The sequence below is a fragment of the Myodes glareolus genome, chromosome 4 (genome assembly GCF_982192425.1).
Source record: "Myodes glareolus chromosome 4, mMyoGla1.1, whole genome shotgun sequence".
In the NCBI taxonomy this organism is placed as follows: domain Eukaryota; kingdom Metazoa; phylum Chordata; class Mammalia; order Rodentia; family Cricetidae; genus Myodes; species Myodes glareolus.
This window is the reverse complement of record NC_142029.1, coordinates 14,282,289-14,308,754: the sequence shown is the minus strand read 5'-3', so window position 1 is coordinate 14,308,754 and position 26,466 is coordinate 14,282,289. Positions and strand designations below refer to the sequence as shown.

Here is a 26,466-nt window from a genome sequence, read left to right as displayed (position 1 = left end):
AACAATGATAAGTTTGGCAAGATGGCTCAGCAAGTTTAAATGCTGCCAAGCTTGAGTTCAATACCCAGGACCCATGTGGTACAAGGAGAAAACAGACTCTTAAATTGCCATCCAACCTCCACACATAAACTCACATTTTTTCATTCAGATGTGCACAAATAATAAATACTTTATTTATTTGAACGAGCAAACATTCTGAATTTGCCTGTGCCATTTTGCTTCTCTCCTCCCCACAGGGTTTCTTTGTGTAGCCTAGAACTCAGAGATCTGCCGCCTCTGCCTCCGAAGTGCTAGGATTAAAGGCATGACCCACCACCTGGTCCATTTTATATTCTTAACAGAAAGTTTCCAGATTTCTCAAACATTAAAATCTTTCTGTATTGTCTGTCTTAGTGATCATAACTTTTAATTTTTAGATATTTATTTCTTGAGACAAGGTCTTACTTTGTAATCCTGGCTGACCTAGAATTTGATGTTTAGATCAGGCTGGCCTTGAACTCACACAGCTTTGCCTGCTTCTGCCTTCTGAATGCTAGGGTTAAGTGTGAGTGTTTGTATGTGAGTGCAGATGCCCAGAGAGACTCAAGGTGTCAGATGCCCCAGAGTTGGAATTATAGGTGGTTGTGGTATAGCATGAGTGCTGAGAACCAAATTTGTATCCTCTGCAAGAACAGAAGTACTCTTAACCATTGAGTCATCTCTTCAGCCATCACTCTTCCTCTTCCTCCCAGTGCTTGGGATTAAACTCAGGGCTTGATAAGCACTTTACCATTCAGTTATACCCGAGCTGATTAGAGACTTTTTAATATTTAATACTTTGCCTCATTAATATTTTACTTTGTGTTTTCCTAAAGGTAAATAATAATGAGCTGTTTTCTTAAGTGTAATATCCATTGTATATATTTTATTGAAATGTCCATTATTAAATTGACTATAATTCAATTATAATTGATTTTACCCTTTTATGCATGTAAATCCTTTAATAAAGGTTTATGATCATGTGTGTGTGTGTGTTGTGGCAGTCTCACGCAACACAATCTGGCCTTCTTGATCCTTCTGCCTTTACCTCTTATGTGCTGGAACTAGAGTTGTGTGCTTCTCTGTCTTGTTCATCAGTTTAAAGTTTTGATGTCTAATTTACATGGTCTTTTTTCTGTGGAAAGCGATTTTTTGTTGATGCATCAACATATCTGAAGACCACAGAAATTTTTTCTGTATCATTTTGCAAGCTTTTAAGATTATAATTCTTGTTTAGGTCTTTGATGTATCTGGAATTAATTTTGTAAATGGTATAAATGAAGTATCCAGTTACTCCTGTATTTCTTGCTCAAAAACTGTCAGTGACTGTAGAAATGAACGGCTTAGTAGTTAAGAGTAAAGGTTGTTCTTTCAGAGGTCCTGGGTTTGGTTCTCAGAATCCATGTGTTGTCTTATAACTGAAGTTCCAGAGAGCTGATGCTCTCTTCTGACCAGACATATGCATAGTTACAGGCAAAACACTCATACACATTAAGAAAATTTAACAAAACAAGGAACGGCCATGTAGGAATGGTGGGTCACACTTGGGACTACAGTGTTCAGAAAACAAGTCCATTGTCAAGGTGGTTGGCATCCAGGACCAGCAATCCACATAGCCAAGGCCACATAGAGAGAAACTCTGTCTCTCAGTCCCCTCCTTAAACTGTTTACTCACGTTGGTATCTTTGATGAAACCTATTGGATCCCGCTCTATCCTTTTTTTCCTCCTGGAGATGGGGACTCATTATGTAGCCCTGGCTCTACTGGAACTTGCTATATAGATGAGTCCGTTCTCAAACTCACCAGGATTAAGTTGCCTTGGTCTCGCAAGTGCTAGGATAATCCAATTGACTCTTTTCTTGACAGTGTTTCTGTGTGTAACAGCCCTGACTGTTTTGGAACTCACCTTGTAGACCAGGTTGGCCTTGAACTCACCGCCTCCCAGAGTACTGAGATTAAAGGCAGGTGCCCTTACTGCCTGGCACCAATTGACTCTTAATAGAAGTTTTTGTTTTGTTTTTTCTTCTGAACTCTTTTCTGTGTAACAGCATTTGAGTGCCTGCATTATGTCAGGCACAGGGTTGGAGCCCTTAAGTGTGTGATCAGTACCAAAGAGAGTCGATGAGCTTACACTGACTTTGGAAATCCCGTAGTATAAGCCCTCGCACTTATTTTTTTTTGAAATTATGTTGGTTATACTTTTTTGTTTCAACTTCTGTATGGATTATGGAATAGACAGCTTTTCAAAACTTACATGATTTTGTTTTGAAAATGTTTTCTGATTTTAACTGTTTTTTTCTAAAACTTTTTAAAAAAATATTTATTATGTGTATAGTGTTTTGGGCACCAGAGCTCATGGATGGGTGTGAGCCATCATGTGGTTGCTGGGAATTGAACTCAGGACCTCCGGAACAGCGGTCAGTTCTGTTAACCTCTGAGCCATCTCTCCAGCCCTCAAAACTTACATGATTTTATATTTTGTTTTGAATCTAAACTTAATTTTAGCCAGAAGGCCAAAATTTTAAAAATTGCCTTGAATCTATTGCTTAGCTTGATAATTGCCTTTATTTATTTGTTTAAATTTCTTGTGTGTGTATGTGTGTTTGGGAGCAAGTACATGGTGCACATGTAGAAGTCAGTCAATCAACAACTGAAGAAGTTGATTTTTCCTCCTACCATGTGGGTCCTGGGAATTGAACTTAGGTTAGGTCATCAGGCTTGCTAGCAGGTGTCTTTGCTACTCAGCTATCTTGCTTGCCCAAGAATTACCTTCTTAATATTGAATTTTTTAGTTTTGACCTTTCCATTTCCTTCTAGTTTTAAAACACATTTTTTTTTTTCTCCTTTCTGGGCTTCGTAGCCCACACCTCTAATCTTAGTACTCCGGGAAACGGACGTAGGCAGTTAAGTTTGAGGCCAACCAGGGCTAAATAAGTGAGAAACCTGTCTCAGAAACACAGCAAACAACTCCCCCCTCCAAAAGTGTTTATTAGATGTGCCTGTGTTCTTCTATCTGTAACTTGTAAATGCTAATAGATTAGAAACAGTGATGTCTTGTAATTTATTTTGTGTTTGTATCTTAAGGGTCTCCTACTGACTTCCTTGAAGAGAACATGGCCTATCAGGGATGTCAGCACAGCCAGAACTGGCCACAAGATGCAAGCTTTTGTTCCCAGCCCCAGCAAGCGTTAGGTACTAACCAGGCTGGTAAGTGCAGACAAGACTGTAGCATTTTAGCTTCAAAATAGTTCAGTAAGTCATGGTCAAAGTATAATTATTTTCCATAAACATTCACTTGGACCTTTATCTTTATTTATCCTTTATTTTTTTCTTTCTGTGTGAAATAGGGTCTCTCAGTATATGTAGTTTCACAGTAGCAATTCTCCTACTTCAGCCCCTCAGCCTTTCAGGAGTGTGTCGGCCACACCAGCTTTATTTATCCTTTCTTCGAAAGCACTTAGGTCCCTCTAGTTTTTTCTTTTTAATCTTTTCAAAACTGATTACTAATAAACTGTCTCACATTCGTGTACATTAAAAGCTAAAGCTTCAGGAATCCCTTAGCACCCTAATTTTTCCCAAAGAAATTACTGCATTAAGAGTGATGCTTCTTTAATGCCAGAGAAGTGGCTCTCAAAAGTTGTCTTCTAGTCCCAAGATGTTATTTTTAAAGATAGATGGTTCCCTATGTTGACCTGACTGGCCTTCCCTGGAACTCTGGGATTAAAGCATTCACTACCATACTGATCTCAGCAGGCATTTGAAATGCAGTATTCTTCACAATGCCCACAAGAGAAGAGAAATGTTTTGTTTGCTCTTGTTCTACAGATGTTATAGCTGAATTTGTTTGTTTGGTTTGCTTTTTTTGAGACAGGATATCATTGTGTAGCTCATGTTGGCCTTGAATTTGAGAGTGTTGGGATTACAGACAGTATCTTCAATGCCCAGCGTACAGTTTATTATTTGGTTTTTAGTATTTTTTTTAAAGAACTAGAAATTTGCATTACATTCTTTTTTAATTTTTTTAATAATTTAGTTAACTTTACTTTATGTGTATTGGTGTGGAGGTGTCAGATCCCCAGAAACTGTTTTACCGACAGTTGTTAGCTGTCATGTGGGTGCTGGGAATTGAACCCCGGGTCCTCTGGAAGAACAGCCAGTGCTCTTAATTGCTGAGCCATCTCTCCAGCCCTGGTTTTTAATTTTTGTGTGTTTGTGTATGTATGTGTATTTGTGAGTCCAGCACTAAAATTATAAGCATGTACCATCATACCAGGATTTATATTTGTGGGGGCTGAGGATAACTCAGGTATTGATGCTTTTATGGCCAGCACTTTATTAACCAAGCTATTTCCTTTTTGTTTTGTTTGTTTTTTAAAAAAAATACCTTAAAAATGTGTCTGTTAGCATATTGAAATTTTAGTTTCCTCTGTTTACCTTAGAATTCTAAAGTGATGTATTCATGTTCTTTCATGGGGTTTTATGTTTGCTGGTTCTCCTAGATAATCACATTTTAAGAGAATAATGGGTTATATTTTGTTATAACAAATTAATTAGTGAATACTCATGTCTTTGTCAGATAGTCATATTATTTTATTTAATTTACTATTGGCAATACAAATGTAACAAATTGGCATTCATAGGAAATAAAAGGTAATCTTTCTAATTGCATTTACTCTGTATGTCTCTTTGATTCTGTTTTCATTTTAGATCTCTTTAAGGTGCACCATGATGGTGACTTGGCAGATCTGCTCTTTGTCTCCAGTGGGCCCACAAATGCTCCAGCATTTATAGGGCAAAATGATCCTCTGGAAGACAGTTATGGTATGTTTTCAACTAGATTCATTATGTCAGGCCTATCATTTATTCACTGTCCAGAGATCCATACAATAAATGGCAAATGATTAAGAGAAAAAAAGTAAAAATTTTGATGTAAGTTCTACATAAGAAATGAGCTCAGGCTGGCTTTAGCTATGTAACCAAGGACAGCCTTGAAATCCTGATTCTGAACTCTCCACCTCCCAGTTACTTGGGGGCCATCACACCTGGACTAATGTGAAATTATGAAAAATGAATTTTGTGTTTGTATGTGTATGATGGCACCAGTAAACACACATACACATACAGTATTCATGGAACTAAGAGATAACTTTAAAATACCATATTACATAATATTGTGAACTGAAAAACAGAAAGGGAGCCAGGTGGTGGTAGCGCATGCCATTAATCCCAGTACTTGGGAGGCAGAGGCAGGTGAATCTGTTGAGTAAGAGGCCTCCCTGGTCTATAGAGTAAGTTTCAGGATAGTCAAGACTTTCAAGAGAAATTCTGTCTCAAAAAACAAAGCAAAAAACAAAATCAAAAACCCAAAATAAGGGGGGCTGGAGAGATGGCTCAGTGGTTAAGAGCATTACCTGCGCTTCCAAAGGTCCTGAGTTCAATTCCCGGCAACCACATGGTGGCTCACAACCATCTGTAATGAGGTCTGGTGCCCTCTTCTGGCCTGCAGACATACATGCTGACAGAATATTGTATACATAATAAATAAAATTAAAAAAAAAACCCGAAATAAGAAAGTAGAGAGAGTAAGGATTTTGATTTTCCAGATGATTTCCCCATGATTTATATAGTCCTGTTGGTACTGTATGATGTGCCAGACTTGTTTGAATAAGATTGATAGCATAGTTCAGCAGGTTCTTGTCTTGTTGGTGTCTTTATGCTTTCGGTGCTAATGAGGCTCTTGGTCTTTTGAGACATGGTTTCTCTGTGTTGCCCTGGCTGTCATAGAACTCACTTTGTATACCAGGCTGCCCTCAAACCCAGAGATTGACCTACCTCTGCTTCCTGAGTGCTGGGATTAAAGGTGTGCACCACTACTGCCCAGCTGCTAAGAGGTCTCTTAATCCTTAGTATATACTGTCCTCTTTTTCTGCTCCTGCTTCTCTGAAACCTTCTGTGATAATCTAATTCTCAAAGTTCTTATTGCATTCCTGTAACCATTAGTCCATACCATAGTGTTTGTTATTTGATGTGCAGTCTTTCTGGATGTGGTGGTATATGCCTGTAGCACCAGCTATTGAGCAGGCTTTGCAGGAGGATCACCTGAGCTCAGGAGATTAAGGATAACCTATAAAACAGTGAGATTCTGTTTCCTAAAAAAGAAAGAAAAAGAAAGTGAGAGAGAAATTTAATCATTGGTAATAGCTGGAACCATCTGATATTAAATCTCATGTTTGACATCGAAGAGCATAATTCTTGTATTTATCAATTTGCTAATAATTTATTAAGCATTTTTATAAAGTCGGGTTCCAATCCTGTTATATATGTGAATAAAGGCTCACAGTAATTTGCTATCTACTATATTCCATTAAAATTGGTGTTTGGTAGTACTCAGTCTTCAGTATTCTAAATCTTAATGACATCTAGTAGAAAGTAACCAATAAAAATGTGCCCCTGGTGCTACTAGGCTATAGTATAGAGTGCTTGTAAAGGACCAGAGTTTGTAGCGCCCTCATGGGGAGGCTTGTGACTACAACACCAAATTAAGTCTTCAAAAATCAACAATTTACCCAAAACTAAAGAGTGCCAGCAGACCTTCCTATATAAACCTCTGCTTTTATTGGTCGTTGAGTTTGTGTCTTCTTGACAACACGTTACTGATTTAAGCTGGCAACTGCCTTTCCCCCTCCATTGATGACCACATTTAAAAACTGTGTTTCGATATTAGGTATGCTTTCCGGTGACTCATTTGCTCCCACGGCTGTTGTATCTCAGGAGTGTTCTGTGGAAGCCTCAAACTCTCCACACTCAGCGTCCTTCGCTTCTCCAGAAGTTAATATAGAAAGCCTTCAGCCCACAGCAGGTAAATCAATAAAAGCTACTTTGTCAGTTATTGGTTATGGCACCAGTAATCACAAAGCATTCATTTTTCTCAGCAGCTTATAGCAGATACAGGTAAACAAACTTTTTTCTCCCTTCTTTCTGTCTGAGATAGGGTCTCATTATAAAATCCTTCCTGAGTTGGAAGTCACTATGTAGATCAGGCTGGCCTCAAACTTTATGATTGATTGGTTTATTGATTATATAACAGTCCTTTTATTTGCACATGTATTTTCTGTCTTGGCTGTTTCTATTCTACATTTTATATTCTTCGTACACTTGACCATAGCCAAAAGGCCAAGAAATAATAATGACTCGTCTTTAGCATCGTTTTATCTTTTAAATGTTGAGTTGTCAAAGGTAGATAGCATACATTAACTCTGATGCTTCTTAATTATTATAAATTTGATATTCATAAAAACCAAGTATTTCTTGTTCCCTAAGTAGTTTTCATTTAATTTCTTTTCATAACTTAAAAAAAGTTTTTCTTTCTTTTTTCTGGGTGTGGCTGTTTTGTCTCTTTATATGAAAGTGTACCATATGTGTGCCTGGTGCCCACAGAGGCCATGAAAAGCACCAAATCCCTTGGAACTGGAGATGCAGATGCTTTTGAGCCACCATGTGTGTGTGTTGGAAAGAGAGCCCGTGTCTTCAGGAAGAGCAGTCATTGCTCTTAACTGCTGAGACATCTCTTCAGTAGATATCCAATAGCAAGTAGCCAATAAATATATGTCCCTGGTGCCACTAGACTATAGTGTTAACTCTTTTGCCTGGTAACAATTTATTTTAACCTTTTCAATGATGTGGCTCATGTATTAAGAGCACTTGGTGTTTTTGCAAAGTATCAGCATTTGATGTATCACATACATGGGGAGGCTTGTAACTACAGCACCAAATTAAATAAGTCTTCAAAAATCAACAATTAACCCAAAGCTGAAGAATGTTAGCAGCAAATTTTTTGGGTTATTTAGAGACAGGGTTTCTTTGTGTAGCTAGAAAGTAATATTTAAATTCAGGGCTATGAGTAGTTAATGCTAGATTGTGGGGTTTTTTTTAAGATTTTTTTTCCCTTTTTTTGGATTTGTTTTTATTTTATGTGTTTTGGTAGTTTACCTGCATGTATATCTGGTGTAGACAGTTATGGACTAACATATGGGTGCTGGGAATTAAAACCAAGTCCTCTAAAAGATCCAGTCAGTGGTCTTAACCTCTCACCCATCTCTCTAGCCCTGCTGGGTTCTAAATTCTTTAATATTAATTTTCTTAGAGCTATCCAAGGAAATAGAAGTGAAATCAGTGAAAGAGCAGCTGCCAACTGAAGCATTGGGAATGACGGCAGAAGAGACGATCACTGATGTGGGGCCATCCGGAGAAGCAGAGGTATCTCCATCCACAGACAGGACACCAGGCACAGAAACAGAAGTGACATTTTCTAAAGATCCAGAAGAGACCACCAAACCGGATGTGATATTGTCAAATGTTACACAGCCATCCATTGAATCAGATATGTTCTTGGCTGAGGACGTGGAACTGCATGTAGAAACAGAGGTGGCCCCAATTAAGGGGCTGACAGAAGCAGATGTATCTTTGTCCAAGGATGTGGCACCTCCTACAGAAATTGAAATGGTCCCAGGCAAGGATGTGACACTGCCCAAAGAAACAGAGATGGCCCTTCCAATAAAAATGGACTTGGTACCATCTGAGGATGTGATTCTTCCCGAAGAAACAGAGCTAGTACCAGTCGAGGGCGTGGTTTCACCCTCAAAGATAGAAGGGACACTGGCAAAGGGTGCTGTGCGCTCTGTGGAAATGCCCTTGGCTGAGGAGATGGACCTGTCTTCAGAAGCAGGGGTGGGCCTTGCAAGGGACTTGGCACTGCCCTCAGACACCCTGATGATCTTGACAAAGGATGGAACTTTGCCTTTAGAAAGAGAGGGATCTCTGGTTAAAGACATGACTCCCTCTCTGGAAACTGAAATAACCGTGAATAAGGATATAGCTCCATCCCCTGAAACAAAATTGGACATGGTCAGAGATATGGCTCCATTCCCAGAATCAGAAGTGTCCCTGGGCAAGGAAGTGGTTATACTTTCAGAAACAAAAGTGACTGAGTTCAACAATGTGACCCCACTTTCAGAAAAAGAGGTGGCCTTAGTCAAGGACATGTCTCTACCTCCAGAAACAGAGGCTCCCCTGGTTGAGGATGCCACTTGGCCTTCGGGAACAGAGATGACCCTGGACAACAATATGACTCCAGCCAAGAATGTTACACTACCCTTGGAAACAGAAGTAGTAACAGTTCAAATTAAAGACAAGGAAAATGCACAGACCCAAGAAGAACCAAATGAAGACTCCCAGTTAGAATCTGTCCAGCACAAGGGGCAGTCAGTAGCACCTCCTTGTATGATTGTACCAGGTATGGGCTCCTGCTGTCTTTCAGCATCCTCTCTGCTAATGTATAGACTAAGGGACAAGCGCCTCACTGCTTTACAGGGCCACTGCCAGTCCTCCTATCAGTGACCTCACCCTCCCCGTTCTCTGGCTAGTCACATCTGTGTTCATCCTTGCTTTTCTTTTCTTTTCTTTTTTTTTTCTGTTTGTTTTGTTTTTGTTTTTGTTTTTGTTTTTGAGACAGGGTTTCTGCGTAGCTTTGTAGCCTGTCCTGGAACTAACTCTTGTAGACCAGGCTGGCCTCCAACTCACAGAGATCCGCCTGCCTCTCCCTCCGAGTGCTGGGATTAAAGGTGTACACCACCACTGCCAGCTTCATCCTTGCTTTTCTTCCCGACAAATGAGGTGATAAGATCCACAAAGCACCATCGTGGGCTTGTATGCTTGTGCACTACCTCTGCCATTCTCCTGTTTTTATAGGTAAACTGTCTTCTCAAGTAAAGCCACCCTCCCCTCACTGGCCGAGTCCCATCCCCTTTAAGTATACTGTTTTCTAGCCATCCTTCTCTTTTCAGTTACTCTTGATTAAATCTCCTTTCCATTGGATCATGCCTTCCGTCTTTCAAAAACATTTTGGTGGTTTTGTTTGTTTGTTTTCTTTTATTTGTTGTGTTTTTAGGTTTTTTTGGTGGTTTTTTTTTGGGGGGGGGCTGTTTTGAGACAGGGTTTCTCAGTCGCCATGGAGCCAGTCTACAAAGACAGAGTCGTGCTGGCAAGATGTTTCTTTATGTGAAGGCACCAGCCATGAAATCTGAGGACCTAAGTTCAGTTACTGGGACCTATATGGTGAATGGAGAGAACAACTGACGAACTGTTGTTCTCTGACCTCCAAATACATGCTATGACATGCATGCTCCTCCACAGAAGATAAATAAAAATTAATTTTAAAAAAGGAAAGCAAGGGAACCCTCTTCACTCTGCCTTTCAACTGCTCCTCTCGTTTTCTGTTCTTTAGTGTAGGAGAATTCTCTAAAACACATTCTCATCTCCAGTTTATGGCAGAAGAAAAAAACAGTTAAAATCCTGTTTCTCTGAAACTTAACATGAATTTTACTATTACGTTTAGAACCAGTCAAAGCTGCAGACCAAAAATCAAACTTGCCAATAGATGAAGGTTCTCTGTTAGAGAATTTAGAGCAAAAGGAAACATCTGGCCGTCAGCCTTCTGAACTTTCTTCAGGTGAGGTGGGGATAATCTGAACATTTTTACACATGGTGGGTTAGCTTGTCATTTCAATTTTCTCAGTTTATTTAACTACTTCAATAAGGTTAAGATTTTAAATGTCTTAATGTTTTATAAATATATCTGAAAAAAATTCTTGATCTAAGGTAATGATCTTTGTTTGCTCCAACTAAGGATGAAAATGATTTAGATAAAAGATTTATGAATGCATGAATGCCGTGAACATAGACTACTTAATTGAATCACTAAATAAACTTTCGGTTTAGAAATGATAACAAGAAATTTGTTGTTTAGAATTTTAGCCAAGTTCGTGTATTACAGGTACCTCTCCTTCACAAGGTAAACACGTTTGCAGACCCAGTGACCGCAGGCCAGCCCGGGCCAGGCCTGCCAGGGTTCCTCCTGAGCTGCTGGAAGGTTCTCTTTCATGGAAGACTCTTGATCAAAGACTGGGCCCCTACCCTTTGCCTGAGTTGGGTTTGGTCTCTGGTTCATCTTCTTGTGGTGAGCATGAGAACCAAAGAAAAAGTATTCATGCTGAATCCCTAGTGTCCCAGAGAGATCATGGCAGGGAGGCCAGGGATATAGAAAACATGCCCATGATAATGAGGAAGAAGAAAAAGAAATCAAAGCAAAAGAAATATCCTCAGTCACGAGCTGGGGGACCTTGGGATGACAATGCAAACAAGCCCAAAGATCATCCTGTTGTGCTTGGGCCCTGGAAGTCAGATGTTGATCCTGACCAACCAACTACTGTGGGCACAGAATATGGACTTGTATCCAGAGAAGTTTTGAAATTTGACTGTGCAGAAAGTCGCAGCATTACTTCATGTCCAAAAAAACCTACAGAGACAGTTGTAAATGCTCAGCTCAAGCTGAGAGTAGAGGAAGACCACAGAGGGAACAGCTCAGTGCCAGAGAATCAAGATGCAAGCAGGGCAGTGGGCCCATCCAGTTTGGAAGGATCTCAGATAGACAGTGCTGCACACAAAGGAACAACTCTGCTAGGAAGTTGTTCCCCCATATTGGGTCAAGAGAGTGTTGATAGAGTTTCAGAACCTACAATAGAAAAAGTACTATCAAATTTGACCCTCACTTCAACAGAGCACAGTCCGTCAAAAGATCATCTAAAAGAAGGGAGTGGGGAAAGTCAGATGAGTGAAGTGCAGGTGTTTGCTGCTGGAGCTGACAATGTTAGAGAACTAAAACCAGAGACATCCCCCCAGCAGAGAGAAGGAACCAGCCTTTCTGCTTCTAAGGAGATCCTTAGAGACCAAGAGTTAATTCAGGCTCCTGGGCTAGAGATTGAGCCATTTAAGAGAAAGATAGGTGACAGCAAAAACAGAAAGGGAAGGGGTCCTGGGAAAGTCAAAGTAGGCTCTGGGAAGTTAGGAAACAAATCTGAGGTGTCATTCCTTCCGAACAGTGTGAAGGAGCAGAGAGCTGTTACTATGCCAAGTGAGCCAGTCCCTGAACCTAAAATAGTGAGTATTGAGGCTCCAAGAAGAGGGCTAGGCTTGGGTTCCTCAGGGCAACCAGAGGCTATTTCTGATCTCACTGAGTCAGTGGTGAGGGTGTCCGAAGATATGGCTGATTCTGGTGTGGGAAGCACCGTACAGCCATTGATTTGTTTGGAAACTGGATCAAGCTTAACTCGGACTACGGAGGCTAGTTCAGAAAGAAGAACTGAGGTTAAAAACCAGAGCAAGGAAGGGAAGTGTCCTGGGATGGATCATGAGTCAACTCCCTGGATTTCTGCAAAGACTAAAAAGAGAGACAATGAAGGCAGAAACAAAAAGTTTAAAAATAATTACCCTGTACCACCTTGCAAAATGGAGGACAAGGAGGAAGTCATCCACCCTCCTTGTCTAGAGGAGAGTGCTGATAGTAATATAGCCCGCAACAACAGGGAGTTAGGGCAGACTTTCCCTAAAATACACGATTCTTTGTTCTCACACACATCACAGACACCCACAGTGGAAGTTGCCGACAAAAAGAATAAGAATGTTGAGTCTAATTCTGTTGAACTTGGGGCTCTTGTGGGAAATAAAACAAACTCAGTCCAAGGTTCAGATGTTACTATTGAACCAGCTGCCAAGGTGACAGATGGAAGCCCCCAAGACCCAATCTGTGGGGCAGGATTTGTTCCCTCAGTAGAACCTGAGGAAAACAAGACACGTGTAGCCAAGGGACACACTGCAGTGGCTGACAAACCTCATAAAAGGAGCAATGATGGGAAATGTAAAAAAGTTAAAAATAATTTTCCCGAGAAGCACATTTTGGAGATTAGGACAGATACAACGAAAATACATATTCCCATGGAAACCGCAGCAGACTGTAGAACTGAAGGAATGGGGTATATGGATGAAAATAGAAATATTACATTTACTTCTGGGATAGCACCATCAGGGCTGATGAGTAAGTCAGCTCCTCCAGAGGTAATGGGATCAGCAGGCTGTGAAGCACTGCCCTGCCCTACTCCCCAAGTAGTAAAGGAAGATGATTCTTTCCCTGACACCTCCAGAAAAAGTGGGCAGGAGAGATTCCTAGCCCAGAACTCCAGCTTATTAGTACAGGATACTTACTGCAAAGATGGAGTCCCAGGTCAAGAAAGGTACAAGGCTCCCTCTGCTGCTGTGCCCTCCACTAGCACTGAAGGAGTTCCTGGGACTTCTACAGGAGCCCAAGGAAAGTTTAACAGTCATGGAGATCATCCTCTTAAGAATAATGATGAGCTTTCAGATTGCAGGAAGAATGAAATAGGGATAATCCCTGAAAGGCATGAGGTAGGAGAATCAGAGCCAGAGCAGCATGGATCCTCTAAACATTCAGCAGGGCCTGCCACAGAGCCAGCTGAAGGGCACTTCCTTCCTAGTGTGCCCACAGAAAGCCAGAACCTGCCACAAGAGCTGAGAGTCCTAGAAGTACATGCTGGTAGTGCTGGTTTGCCAGCATCTCTAGTGAAGGAAGAGAAGAGAACTGAGAAACACCCTGCCCCAGTTCAAAACCCCGACCCTCTGAGAAGTAAAACACCAAAATTTAGTGTATCTGAGGACCAAAATGAGAGAGATCCCAAGGGCTCAGATAGTTTAGGTAAGAAGGTAGATACCATTCTTTTGCCTCCAGAAAATGAAAAGGATAAATTAAAAGAAACCAATTTGTCTTGTGAAGTCAGGCAATTGGGGTGTGTTGCTGTGCCACCAACAGAACAGTCTGATTTCTCATGTGGTAGTGTGGAGGGTGAAGATAAATTAGTAGTGACCGCTTACAAGGATCCCCAAGTTCCACAGTTAAAAGGTAATGAGGTTGAAGCTTCTCAGAAGATGACGGGCATATCTGAACTCAAGCTGAGTGAAAGGAAGAAGGAAGATAAAAGCAAGATGACAGAGCCAGTGAAAGGCTACATGAGACCCACGAAGTCTCGAGGACTTACCCCACTTTTGCCAAAGTCTGCAAGCCAGGAAAGAGATAAATCGAAGCTGCTCAAGCCCAGTGGTATGACCTTGCCGTGGAAAAACGTGTGTGCCTTGATTCCATTTAGACTCTAATCATCCTTGTTGATCATTGGTTTGTTGGCATGAAACCCGGTAACTGCTACTTATGTGTTTTCCCCCAGCTAAGGCATGCCCTGTGTTCAGCTAGAGGAGACTGGTGACTTGGTTGCATACCTTTTTAATGCAGCATTGAATCTTGAGTTTTATGGAATGTTGTGGAGGAGCATAGCAATCCTCTGTATATTGCACATCCTGTGAAAGTTTATTAGGCAAAGTATCAATCATTATTTGGTGTAGGTATTTACAGGAGAAAAAAATCTGACTGATTATTTGAAACAGCTTTATTTTTTATTTTTTCATGTTTAGTATACAAATAGGTCAAGCTATAAGGACTAAATACCCAAATTGCTTTAAATTCAAATGAAAATGATATGCCTTTATACTAGTAGCCATTGCATTGGCAGGCACAGACTTCATGTTCCAGCAGTGGTAAATGATCTCAAGATATCAGGAGAGGCTGGTTTTACTAGTTTTGCTGCTGTGACTACCATTGGCCAATATGTGATTGTGGACTAGAATTTGGGGCATAGCCTATGTTCACCAAACTTCACCTATGGTGGTAAAATTCCTCCCAGTTTTGCCCTTTGAGATTATACTAAGTAATTGGAGTAAAATTAAGATGAATTTTTTTCTTAAGATTTAGAGATTAATATGTGTGCTTGCATTGCCACCCCCACCCCCAGTACACATTTAATCATGGCTTTAAAATATTTAAAAAATTTCCTTCCTTTTGAAGATTTTTACTGCCAACAACAGTGCTTTCTTAATCAGTTTGCATGATCCAGCTACTAACTTGAGAAATTTTAAAACGACAAAAACATCGGTTACCTGGGCCAAGCAGCCAATTAGACTTGTGCAGAAGCTTCATCGTGAGGTTGTTGTGTTCTGCATGGTGTGGCTTGTTCTTGTGGGGAAAGCTTGTTTTGTGTATGAATTGAGCACATGGATTGGAATCCTTGGTGGTGTGAGAAAGGATACACACGCTATTTTCATCTTTCTGCTTTTATTTTTCTTCTCTTAGGTATTCTACTTACAAAGCAGAAAATGAAAATGCGTGTAGAGAGCATTCCAGAATTCTGCCATATTTTAAAGTTTTGGTTTCTAGACCAATTCTTTAGTTTTGTCAATGATTACAAGGTAACAAGTAAATTTTGGGAGAACAAAGCCAGTATTTCCAAAGAAGTGTTCAGTGTTTGTAGAAAATCCTAGAAAGCAGGTTTGTTTTTAGTTAGAACCTGCAGAGCGCTCTGGACACTTCCAGGTCATTCCAGGCTCAGTGGTGTGTTAGGAGTCATCTTGCAGAGTGGCTGAGGGGAGTGTAATGAGTATTGCACAGATTTATTTGCTGCTTCTCTAAATTCTACCAATTGCTACCTCTAAGAGCAATAGATGCTTTTGAATAGTTAAAAAAGGTTTTATCCTGGTACTGGACAGATGGCTCAGTGGTTAAGAGCACTGTGCACTTGAGAAGACCCAGGTTCAATTCCCAACAACCACATGATAGCTCACAACTGTCTGTAATTCCAGTTCCAGATGCTTGAACACCTTCACACTAATGCACATAGAATAAAGTTAAGTAAAATCTTTTTAAAAAATGTTTTATTCTGAGCTGGGCATCCTAGGTCACATCTGTATTTCCAGAATTTTGGAGATGAAGGTAGGAGGATCAGGAGTTCAAGGCCAGTCTGGGATAATTAAAATCCTGTCCAAAAAGAGTCAAGAAATTTTCCTTATTTTTTCATATTTATCATCTTTTGTTTGTAAGTACAGTCATCTCTCTAGTTCTCCAACGTTGCTGATTTTTTTAATTGATTAACTTATTGACAAGGTACAAAGGTATGAGCAGTAAATTGTCTTTTCTCTTCTGTTAAACAATTGTAGTTTTTCCCTTTAGACGTTTAACAGTATTATATATATCCTTCCAAAGAAGTTACACTTAAAAATAATGACATGCTTACTAATATAAACCCTTTTTAAACTCATCAGATTTTCAGAAGAGCTTTACAGGTCTTTGCATACAAATGTAGTCATACTCTTTTTTTTTTTTTTCCCGAGACAGGGTTTCTCTGTAGCTTTGGAGCCTGTCCTGGAACTAATTCTTGTAGACCAGACTAGTCTCGAACTCACAGAGATCCGCCTGCCTCTGCCTCCTGAGTGCTGGGATTGAAGGTGTGCGCCACCACCACCCAACTGTCATACTCATTTTTAGGGCAGGGTCTTATTACACAGTACAGTAGTCCTGGGATTGGTGGGATTGTCTGCAGGTGTCGGGCAGGGAAACAAACCGGGAAGAGGTAAGAATGCAAACTCTGTTCAGTGTGACTTAGACCAGTTTATTGACAGCATATTTCGGCACAGTACAATTTAGAGAAAAAATTTCCTGGTATAATACAATACCTGGTGCTTAGTCACATCAAAACTCAATTCAAAATAAATGCCATTTCTTATAAGAAGACAGGTTTTAGAGATAGGCTACCTGTATTAGCTTAAGGCCTAAGAAAGGATCTGGCCTGGTCCCGGCCATACAGATAGTGTGGGATCATTTGGGCTATTAGGCATCTCTGATCCTGGTTATAGGAACTTTGGGGAGCCTCTGACTGTACAGATAATGGTCATTTAGATTACTAAACATCTCTGGTGTTGATTGTGAGAGTTTGATCTGCCCTAACCCAACAGATAATTCAGATCACCGGGCTGTTAGTCACCTCCAATTTCCAACTTTCTGGATGAAAAAGGAGGTTATATGTCCTTCCCTTTTAAAGGGCAGTCCTGTATGCTTAACATTCCTGGTTTCCCTGATCTGTGGGTACAAGGCCCTTCCTGTTCCCAACACTGGGAGGCCTGAAACACTCTATGACTAGATAGATGGCCTCTGTCTCCTCAGTGCTGGAATTACAGGCACATACCACCATGCCCTATCTGCTCTGGTGTTTATCCATGGCCTTAGTAAATTTTACCTTTGCTGTTCGCTTTGAGTTATACATGTTAGCTGTTATCTTTCAGATTGTTGATCCTCACCTGTTTTGACTCCATTTGTCCTGTCCCTGGTGTTATACATAGATTTCAATCTTCAGTCAGTGTAGATATTAGTTGTTGGGGAATATTGTTTTAAGGCGTGTTACTTTTGTTTATGTTGCCTTTGTTTAACTGTGAAGCTGTGATTCTTTGCCTGTTTAAAACACCTGATGGTCTAATGAAGAGCCGAATGATGAGACAGAAGCAAGGATAGGCAGGACTGGCACACAAAGTATAAATAGGAGGAGAACAGGGGGAAGAGGATGTCGGGGCCAACCACCCAGCCAGCCATGGGGTCAGAGTGAAAGTAAAATATACAGAAGTAAGAAAAGGAAAAGACCCAGAGGCAAAAACTAGTCGTGATTATTTAAGAAAAGCTGAGAAGAAACAGCCCAAGCTATGGCCCGGCATTCATAACCAAGAACAAACCTCTGTGTATGATTTATTCTGGAGCTGGGTGGTGGGCTCCTCAAAGTCAAAAGACCAAAGAGTCAAAGAGTAAAAATACCACCACCAACAATTAGTGGCACTAATAAAAAAATAATAGTGCTGGGCTGGAGAGATGGCTCAGAGGTTAAGAGCATTGCCTGCTCTTCCAAAGGTCCTGAGTTCAATTCCCAGCAACTACATGGCGGCTCACAACCATCTGTAATGAGGTCTGGCGCCCTCTTCTGGCCTTCAGGCATACACACAGACAGAATATTGTATACATAATAAATAAATAAATATTTTAAAAAGGGGGGTTTGATGTGGAAAACCCTATAATAATTACTTTTAAAAAAATAATAATGCTGAGATAGATGACCTGAATTTGATTTTCAGACCCTATATGATAGGAGAGAACTGACTGACTCCTTCAGGTTGTTCTGACCTCCACATAAATCTATAGCATGCATGTGTATACAAATATTGGTGAGTGGATATTATTATTTATCTGGTTACCCATAGAAATAAGACATATCTCTCTCTCTCTCTCCCCATAGAAATAATATATCTCTCTCTCCCTCTCTCCCCCCCCCACACTATATATATATATATATATATATATATATATATATATATATATATATATATATACATGACTCAAGATTATACAGAGGTATAGAAGAGCTGATTCTGAACCAAGTCTTATTGACTCTGAAGTTACTCATTCCTTAGGAGAGTTTAATAGAAGTTGTAGGTACTTCCCAATAAAAACATAGGTGACAGTTGGTAACTATATAATTTTTATTGTTTTTGTTTGCTTATTTTGAGTCTTCCTGTATAAACCTGGCTAACCTGTAACTCACAGAGATATGACTGCCTCTCTTTTTTGCTGGCATTAAAGGCGTATTTTACCCCACCCAGCGTATTTTTTGTTTAGTTTTAGATTAAATTCTAAGCCTTTGACTCTGGTATTTTCCATACTAAGTTTATGTTTGATTTACTGATGTATTCTTTGTATTTAGTGTAGAATTTTCCATTTATTTTAAATTTAGAATGAATTGCCTTACGTTATCCTATGAGGAAAGCCAATAAATTTCTTCTAGCATTCTGTTTTCTCTCTCTACATTTTCATGCCACCTTCAAGTTTGGGAAAACTTTAGCAAGAGGTTTCTTTACATATATTGAATATTGTTCTAGGCAGGAAAGATTTATGGATTACATGAGGAAGCCTGAGTGAACTTGTCAAAACAGGTCTTATGGCAGTACCACTCTTTTTTTGTAAAAGGGAAGCACAAGTTTGGAAGGAAGGGTGTTTCCTGTGTGGTTACAGTATATGCTTCTCCGTAGCTCTTTCCCTGAAAACCAAGAAAAGTTGAGTGGCAGTGCACTGGGGGACATGTTGCTGTGAGTCGGGAACCCTATATAGATAGGCCCTTCCTTGCCGTGCTGAAGCCTGTTCTCCTTTTTATTTGGCGTCATTTCTTTTACTTCAGTTTGCTAAGCTCATCAACTGTTTGCCAACAGCTGGGAATGTCAGTTTATGGTAGGAAACTGTCTTGGTGTGAAACTGGAAGTCATTTATAAACTCAGAATTCTAACACTTTCAAAGTCCTTATACATAAATAAAATATGCTCAGCAGATTAAAAAAAAAGCATCTGTAGTCTTAGGAGTTGTTACTATTTCACAACTAGAGGAGCATCCATTTCATAATCTTCTCTTAAAAGGCTGCCGTTTTGCCTTTCCTTTGCTGTCCTCTGCTTACCTTCTTTCTGCCTGGTGTTTTGGTTTCCTTGACAGTCTCTCCTAGCAGCCCAAATTGACCTTGACACCTTCCCCAGTGCCAGAGGCTTTTGTGCTACTATGTCCAGATTTTTTCTTTTTGCATATTAATGGAATTTACTGGGATTCTGTATCACACAACTAAAAATAGCTATCATTTATTAAAAATTGCCCAGCACTGTTCTAAACTCTCTTTAATCCTCAATTAACTCTCAAATAATTCCACTTGAGTGATACTGCTATCACCTTTTTTGAAAGAAAACATCTCAGTAGGTTTTAGAATGTTGGCTATCTTGCATTGACTGATGTGTGTATGGATATATGTGAGGTGGGGATTGAACACAGAGCGTCACATTCAATTACTCCAACACAGAAAAAAAAAGTTTCTTATTTATTTTTTTCCTTACAAAGGATACCAGTATGGTTTTTCTTCTTTGCCATGTTGAGGCTAGAAGCCTGAACCACACAGATGCTACAACAAACACTCCCATCACTGAACTACCCTACTTACAGAGGCCCTTCACATTCTTCACTCTTACGTCTAGAGCATTAGACGATTCAAGAAACATGGTAAAAATAAACCTCTGAATTTCACTATTGTGGATTCATCCATATGAATATGAAGGTAAGGACTGGAGAGATGGCTCAGAGGTTAAGAACACTGACTACTCTTCCAGAGGTCCTGAGTTCAATTCCCATGATGACTCACAGTCATCTATATTGAGATCTAATGCCCTCTGCTGGTGTGTAGGCAAACATGCAGACAGAGCACTATGCATAATAAATAAATAAATCTTCTAATAAAATAAAATATGAAGGTAAACAGTAAATAGTAACTCTTACTTTTTTCCCTTGACATATCCACTGAAGACATCATCTCATCTATGAACAAATTCAAAGTGTTACTCTTTGAACTGTTTAGCAATAGTGGTCATTTGTTTAAGTTTACACACAAGTTACTGCCTGTTGCTTTGCGAATAGTGGGCATATAGTATGATTTGGATGTGTTGGTATTTCATGCATTCATTTAACAGTACCAGATTAGGTTATTGCCATGTTCTAAAGATAGGTAAGAGTTGGGTGTGGTGGTGCACACAGGGCAAGCTAATCTCTGTAAGTTCAAGGCCAGCCTTGGCTACAAAGTGAGTTCCAAGACAGCCAGGGATTTTAAACAGAGAAATCAATCTAAAAAGTCAAAACCAAACAAACAAAAAAGTAGACAGTAAAATATATCCTGCATTCTTCAAGGGAGTCCAGAATAGAAAGATAAAAGGCTAGTGAGGCATGATCATTCTTTATAGGAATGAAGAAGGAAAAGGGACTGAGTCCCTATTGAAGAACAAGAGTCCTGGGGTCTGAATGGCTCAGGAATGCCAAGACTTTGCTGAGCAAAACATTTGAGGAGCTGGATAATGGCATAGTGGCATGCAGTTCTGTGATGTATTTGAGGAGGTGGCAAATGTTGTGCCGTGGTTGCCAGAGAAGTCATTGGGGAACTAATGAAATCTCTAAGAAGATGAATTCCTAATGGCTCAAGGGAGTCCTGTGTGCTTCCTCCATAGATAGAGTATCTTAAGTTACCCTGGAAGTAATTGGTGGATAGAGTTGTGTTTCTGTCTGATTTTCGTTGGATCATTTTCTTTTTTTTTCTTCTTTCTTTCTTTCTTTCTTTCTTTCTTTCTTTTTTTGTAGATGTCATGAGACGGTCAGAACTTTGCTTAAAAGAAGGACATTCCTCCTTTGCAGAGTTTTCATTTACATCATCTTAGTGCTTTGAGTTTATATAAATCAAATTACTAACTTTGGGTTTTTTTCATTCTGTCTGTTCACTTCTCAACTTTTGAATGTTAATCAGGGAGAATCATGATGTTCTTGAGTTGAACATGTACTAAGATATGTTCCTGAAATTCAGTAAAATATGGTTTTGAATATAGATATGTGTATCTGTTATTATATCCAAATAAGAAAACAGTTTATAACTTTAAGCTTTGGCTTATATTAGTAAGGAGTACTATTGGTAATGGTGATGAAAAAAGAAGAAATTATGCCAGCTTTTGAGAGTAATTCATTGTAATGATAATTTATTAGGATGGTTTCCTGGAGACAATAACAGAACAGTTGGTCAATCTGGAATATAGTGTTGCCTTGGTAACTAATGAGAATGCAGAGAAACCAACCAATCATGGAACATACAAAAATCTAAGGCCCTGAACAGATTGAATATCAACTCCAGGCACAAAATACAGAAACATCTGCCAGTACATCTGGCTGTACCAACCCCCTTGGTGGCTCGCCATGACATTGTATATCTGACCAAAGAGTCTTAGAAAATACCTTGTGACCAGACACAGAAGATGTATTTTTATCAGACTGAAAATAGAAACCTGAAATTGTATATGTCCAAATGGTATTCCACATCACAAGTTTTTGGACTAGGGCTGGGTCTCAGTAATACAGCCCAGGGTTTGAGGCCCTAGGTTTAAATCCCAGTGCTGAAAAAAAGAAAAATATGTGCCTACCCTTGAGAGTAATTTAAGGCTGCTTTAATGATAGTGAAGGTCAGATCAAATGATATAGAAACATTGCAGTCTACCTATCCTCCCACTAACTTCATTTATTGCTTTGAGACACAGTTTCACTACATAGCTCTGGCTATCCTGAAAGTGACTATGTGGACAAGGCTGGCTTTGCCCTGTCTTGGGCCAAAGCAGCTTTATTCATTAACCAATAAAAACAACACATATACAGAAGGACTTCCCACACCATTTCCCCTTTTCTGTCCAAATAAAAAGGAAGGTTTTAACTTTAACATAGTAAGATTACATATAAAAAACAGGTATCCAGCAAGAATTGCAGTTATAATATTTATATCTATTTTATGTTTTATTATAACTAAGGAAAACTATATCTATTCTTTAATTCCATCAAAGACCTCAGAAGGACATAATATTTTCTAAGTAAACAGGAAGTGCATTGTAAGCAACTGGATAGTCACCCAAAGTTCTTTTGTAACATTGGGGCATCCATCTTTTGCCTACAGGCCCATAGTATCTGGCAGACTTTTCCATGAAGCCGGCGATTTCAGAGACAGTTCTACCTATATTGACAGTTTGTCATTCACTTTCTTTTGTGTCTAGCACACTCTTTTATGAAGCAGGAACCCTGAACGACTGTCTTACCTTTAGGCCAGTTCAGCAATCATTTTTCTGTGGGTCCTGCATGTCCAGGTTTTACAGCATACCATCAAGTAGTTCAGGCAAGAGCCATTTCTTGCCCAAATGGCTGATAAACTTTATAAGGAACCTCTTCGGTGCCCATCATCTTCTTGAAGTGATTGGTGCTGCCAGGAGCAGATGTGTCTCATTGTCATGAAAAGTCCTAAGTTCTTTAAACATTGTAAATGCCATATTCTGTTAAGTCTCTGAAAGGTTTGGAGGATACCTATCTATCTGAAATATATCTCTATACATCTAGAAAACCTAACTAACGAGACTACCAGCTTGACTATTATAGGTGACCATCTGTTAACCCGTATTTCTTAATTATTTATTACATTTTAAAATGAGCTGCACAAACACCATACCTTAAGAGCAGAAATATACGTATAACAAAATTGACCTTAAATTTGTATCAATAAACCAAGATCCATACGGATGTAAAGTGTTTATCTCTATAGCACACCTCTACTTCCATAGCACTTTTATAAGAAACTGTTTTATTGTTCATCTGCCTCTGTCCTGGTCACCCACATGGCAGGTGTGGTAGGTCTCCTTTCCTCCCTAGGAGCTCTCAGGAAAAGATTACCACATAGTTCATAAGTCTACAGGAAGGAAAAGAGTTTTGTGAAATTCTAAAGTGCTAATACGTTTGAGGCCATCTTATGCTTACGAGTCCCTGTTTCAAATAAATATTAAACTATTTTTCTTTGCTAATAAAGGAAACATTAAAAATAGAGAGCCAGAGCTGACCATGGTGATGAATATGGTTAACCTCAGTATTTGGAAAACTTGAAGATACTGAGTTACTAGCCAACATGGGCTGTGCAGTAATACCCTGTTTCAGAAGTAAGTCAGTTGGGCAGATATGATGGCACACGTTTTTAATCCTAACATTCAGGAGGTAGGGGCAGGCCAATTCTATGAGTTCTAGGCCAGCCTGCAGACCAACCAGGACTGTGTAGTAAGACCTTGTGTAAATGGGGAGGGGAGCTAGGTAGTAAATAAATAATAAACTTTAAAAGGAAGAAATAGGGAGATAGCTCACTCAGAAAGTGTTTGCCTTGAATGCATAAAGTCCTGAATTTGATCCCCAGAACCTGTAGAAAGATTAGCAAGATGGGATATGCCTGTAATTTCAGTGTTATAGAGGTAGAAGCAGGAGAATACTGGAGCTCGGTCACTGCTCAGCCAATCTAACCTAATTGGTGACCTTCCGTCCAGTGAGAGCCCATCTCAAAAGAGGTAGTTGGTGTTCTCCAAATAATATGCTATTGTCCTATACCCTCTAGGCATATTCATATACATCAATGCACAAATAATTTTTTATAAAAGAATTGGGCTGGGGATTTGTCTAAGTGGAAGAACATTTACCTGGCATATGCAGGACCCTCTGTTTGATACCAGCACCAAGTTGACGGGACTTTTTCAAAAAGTGTGTCATCCAGTAAATAACGTGAACTCTTATTCAGTGGTATAGGAAGATGGTGCTCAGAAATGAGGCCTCGGGTTTCCCATTATATTTTCACCTTTTGGTTGTGGGCAGAATACTTTCTATCCCCTTTTGGACACTCTTTCTGTAAAATGAGAGGAACGGGTTCAGCATCCTGTATACACATTTCAGTGTCCTTACAGAACTGTTTTATTGTATATTTTGGATTCGGCAAATGGGGTATTTTATTTTAGGCAGTTAGATTTTGAGAGTTAGGTGTTTTATCCTCTTCCCATTAATAAAACATTGAAGTTAAGTTTTAAATGCATGATAGCCATTATGTGTTGTCCCCTCCCCCCCCACTTTGTACTAGTTTGGGAAGCCTAGGTAAACTGGATAAAAGTAAAAATAATTGGGATTTCAGGAGCTAGTTTCCATGCCACTTTTTTCTGTAGGCATTTAGTAGCCAACTCATGGCCACTGTGTTCAGACATACTGCTACCTCACTGTCCTGGGGCAAGAGGGCTATTGGATGTACTGGTCCCTAGAACCTCAAGTTTAAAAACCTATAGGATCTGAGTTCTGTGGCACTGGTAGCCCAGAGACAACAGGAGCCACAGAATTGAGTGTATCAAGCTTGCATATAAGGGATGCACAGGGATTTGAGAAATGCTGTACATCGTTTATCTTTGCTCTCAAGTCAAAGATAGAGTGGGTTTTTGGTTTTCTTTTTAATCGAAGCAGAGTTTTAAGTGTATTTTCTAGGCTGACCTCCCAACTTCAGCTGCCTGAATCCTTAGGACCACAGGGATAATACACAAACCACCACCACCACCATCATCATTTTTACTCTTAGGAAAGTCCTTCTTTAGAATTATGGACTATTTCACAGAATCATGTGTTAGGACAGGAAGTTAATTATAAGCCAGACAACAGAATCAGTTTTGCTCCAAGCAATGCACTGTACAATAGTTTTATAACATAAAGTGGTCTCTCCCAGTCTAGAAATTTTGTTGTATGATCACTCAGCCTTAAATATATGGTTTGTAAGCTACAAAAGGAAGCTGTGCCTACACTAAATGGGAGCAGTAGGAAGCAAGCAGTAGGAAGTAGTAGTTTTTGTCTAGAGTGTTTGCACAGTCGGTCCCTAGAAAGAGCAGGACTGGTAGAGGAGGGAGCACCCAGATTATACAAGGAACCATGAAGAAGTAGAAATGAGAATGAAAACACAAGTGTGGTATGCAATTGGACTTAGTGTTTTGTTATTGGAATACATATCCAAAAGCCTTGTGCACTGGTGTTTTTGTGAGAGGGTCTCATTTTTGTAGCCCAGAATCTTGAGGCTGGCTTCAGATTCCAACTGATTTACTTGCATCAGTACTAGGGTTAAAATTGTGCAGCACCAAGCCTGGCATACTGATGTCTTTAAGCCCATCATTCAACTCCCAGTACAGGCACCCCTAGAACTCATGGGTCTTTGGAAATCCTACCCAAGTCAGCTTTTGAATTTTATAAAGAAACCAGATTAGAGAAAGTTTGGCTGACAAGATGGTTCATAATAATCGAATTCCATAATAAAATTCCTTATAATTGGAATTTGATCCCTAGAACCCACATGGCTGAAGGGAACCAACTCCTGAAAGTTAATCTTTGACTTCTGTGGTGAGTGCACATACATTAAATAAATAGAGTGAAGGGAAATGGGAGTGGGCCAGTGAGCTGAGAGGAAAGGCATATTCTCACAACCACAAGTAGTTCTGGAAAGAATTGGATCAGCTGCCGTGACAGCAAACCCACCCACTGTTCGTCGTCTCAATTTCACATTAAGGTGTTTTAAGTGTGAATTTGAGCAATTCCCTGGAGTCATTCTTGAGGGCTTGTAGCTGAGGATCAGCAAATGAGCCTTGCTTATTTTTAAAACAGTTTTTTGAGTGGGTGCATTTAACTGCTAGGCATAGAATCAGCTAAGTGGATGTGTGGGTACACGTGTATCTATATCAGTGAAAACTGCAATAATTACTATCCTCAGTGCCTGGATTGGCACCATACCGTATTTTAAATTATAGGACTAAACAGAGTGCTAGCTAGCAGGAAATTATATTTACAGGTTAACAAACAGTGGCATTCTTTTTCTTTTTTGTTCGTTCTTCCTTTTCACACCTGGTAAATATATTTAGCACTCAACTGCTTGAGGAGAAAGGGGATTGCGAGGAATACAGAGCTTACCATGAGTCCTGGGAGCTTACTGTGATGTCACTGCAAGCTCTGTGTGAACGTGGGTGGTGTGAGAGCTCTGAGTGAGTGGGGGAGCGGTGGAATAGACGATGTTGCTTCCAGACAAGCAGCCAGCCTCTCTCACTGCTGCGTGAGACCAGCTCTCCAAAGGCAAGCCTCTAGAGTACAGAATGGACTCCCCAAAAGAAATCAGTCAGACTGGATTTGAATGGCAGAGGACAGAGGGTAAACTGAATGAAATCGGGCTGAATGTCAGCATGGATGGGCAGCTGAAAGACGCG

General features: G+C 39.8%; 1 protein-coding gene across 20 annotated transcripts in view; it reads left to right on the top strand.

Annotated features, from left to right (window-relative positions):
• Positions 1 to 26,466, top strand: part of Map4 (microtubule associated protein 4) — a 133,385-nt gene that overhangs the window by 80,281 nt on the left and 26,638 nt on the right. For 14 of the 20 annotated variants that reach the window (XM_048423392.3, XM_048423399.3, XM_048423398.3 and 11 more), the window contains exons 4-9: positions 3,103 to 3,225; positions 4,726 to 4,839; positions 6,743 to 6,877; positions 8,162 to 9,310; positions 10,412 to 10,525; positions 10,850 to 14,023. In XM_048423392.3, the coding sequence (XP_048279349.3) occupies positions 3,103 to 3,225; positions 4,726 to 4,839; positions 6,743 to 6,877; positions 8,162 to 9,310; positions 10,412 to 10,525; positions 10,850 to 14,023 (4,809 nt within the window). The remainder of the gene's footprint in view (positions 1 to 3,102; positions 3,226 to 4,725; positions 4,840 to 6,742; positions 6,878 to 8,161; positions 9,311 to 10,411; positions 10,526 to 10,849; positions 14,024 to 26,466) is intronic. The other 6 variants (XM_085688890.2, XM_085688889.2, XM_085688888.2 and 3 more) reach the window with 2 other exon arrangements.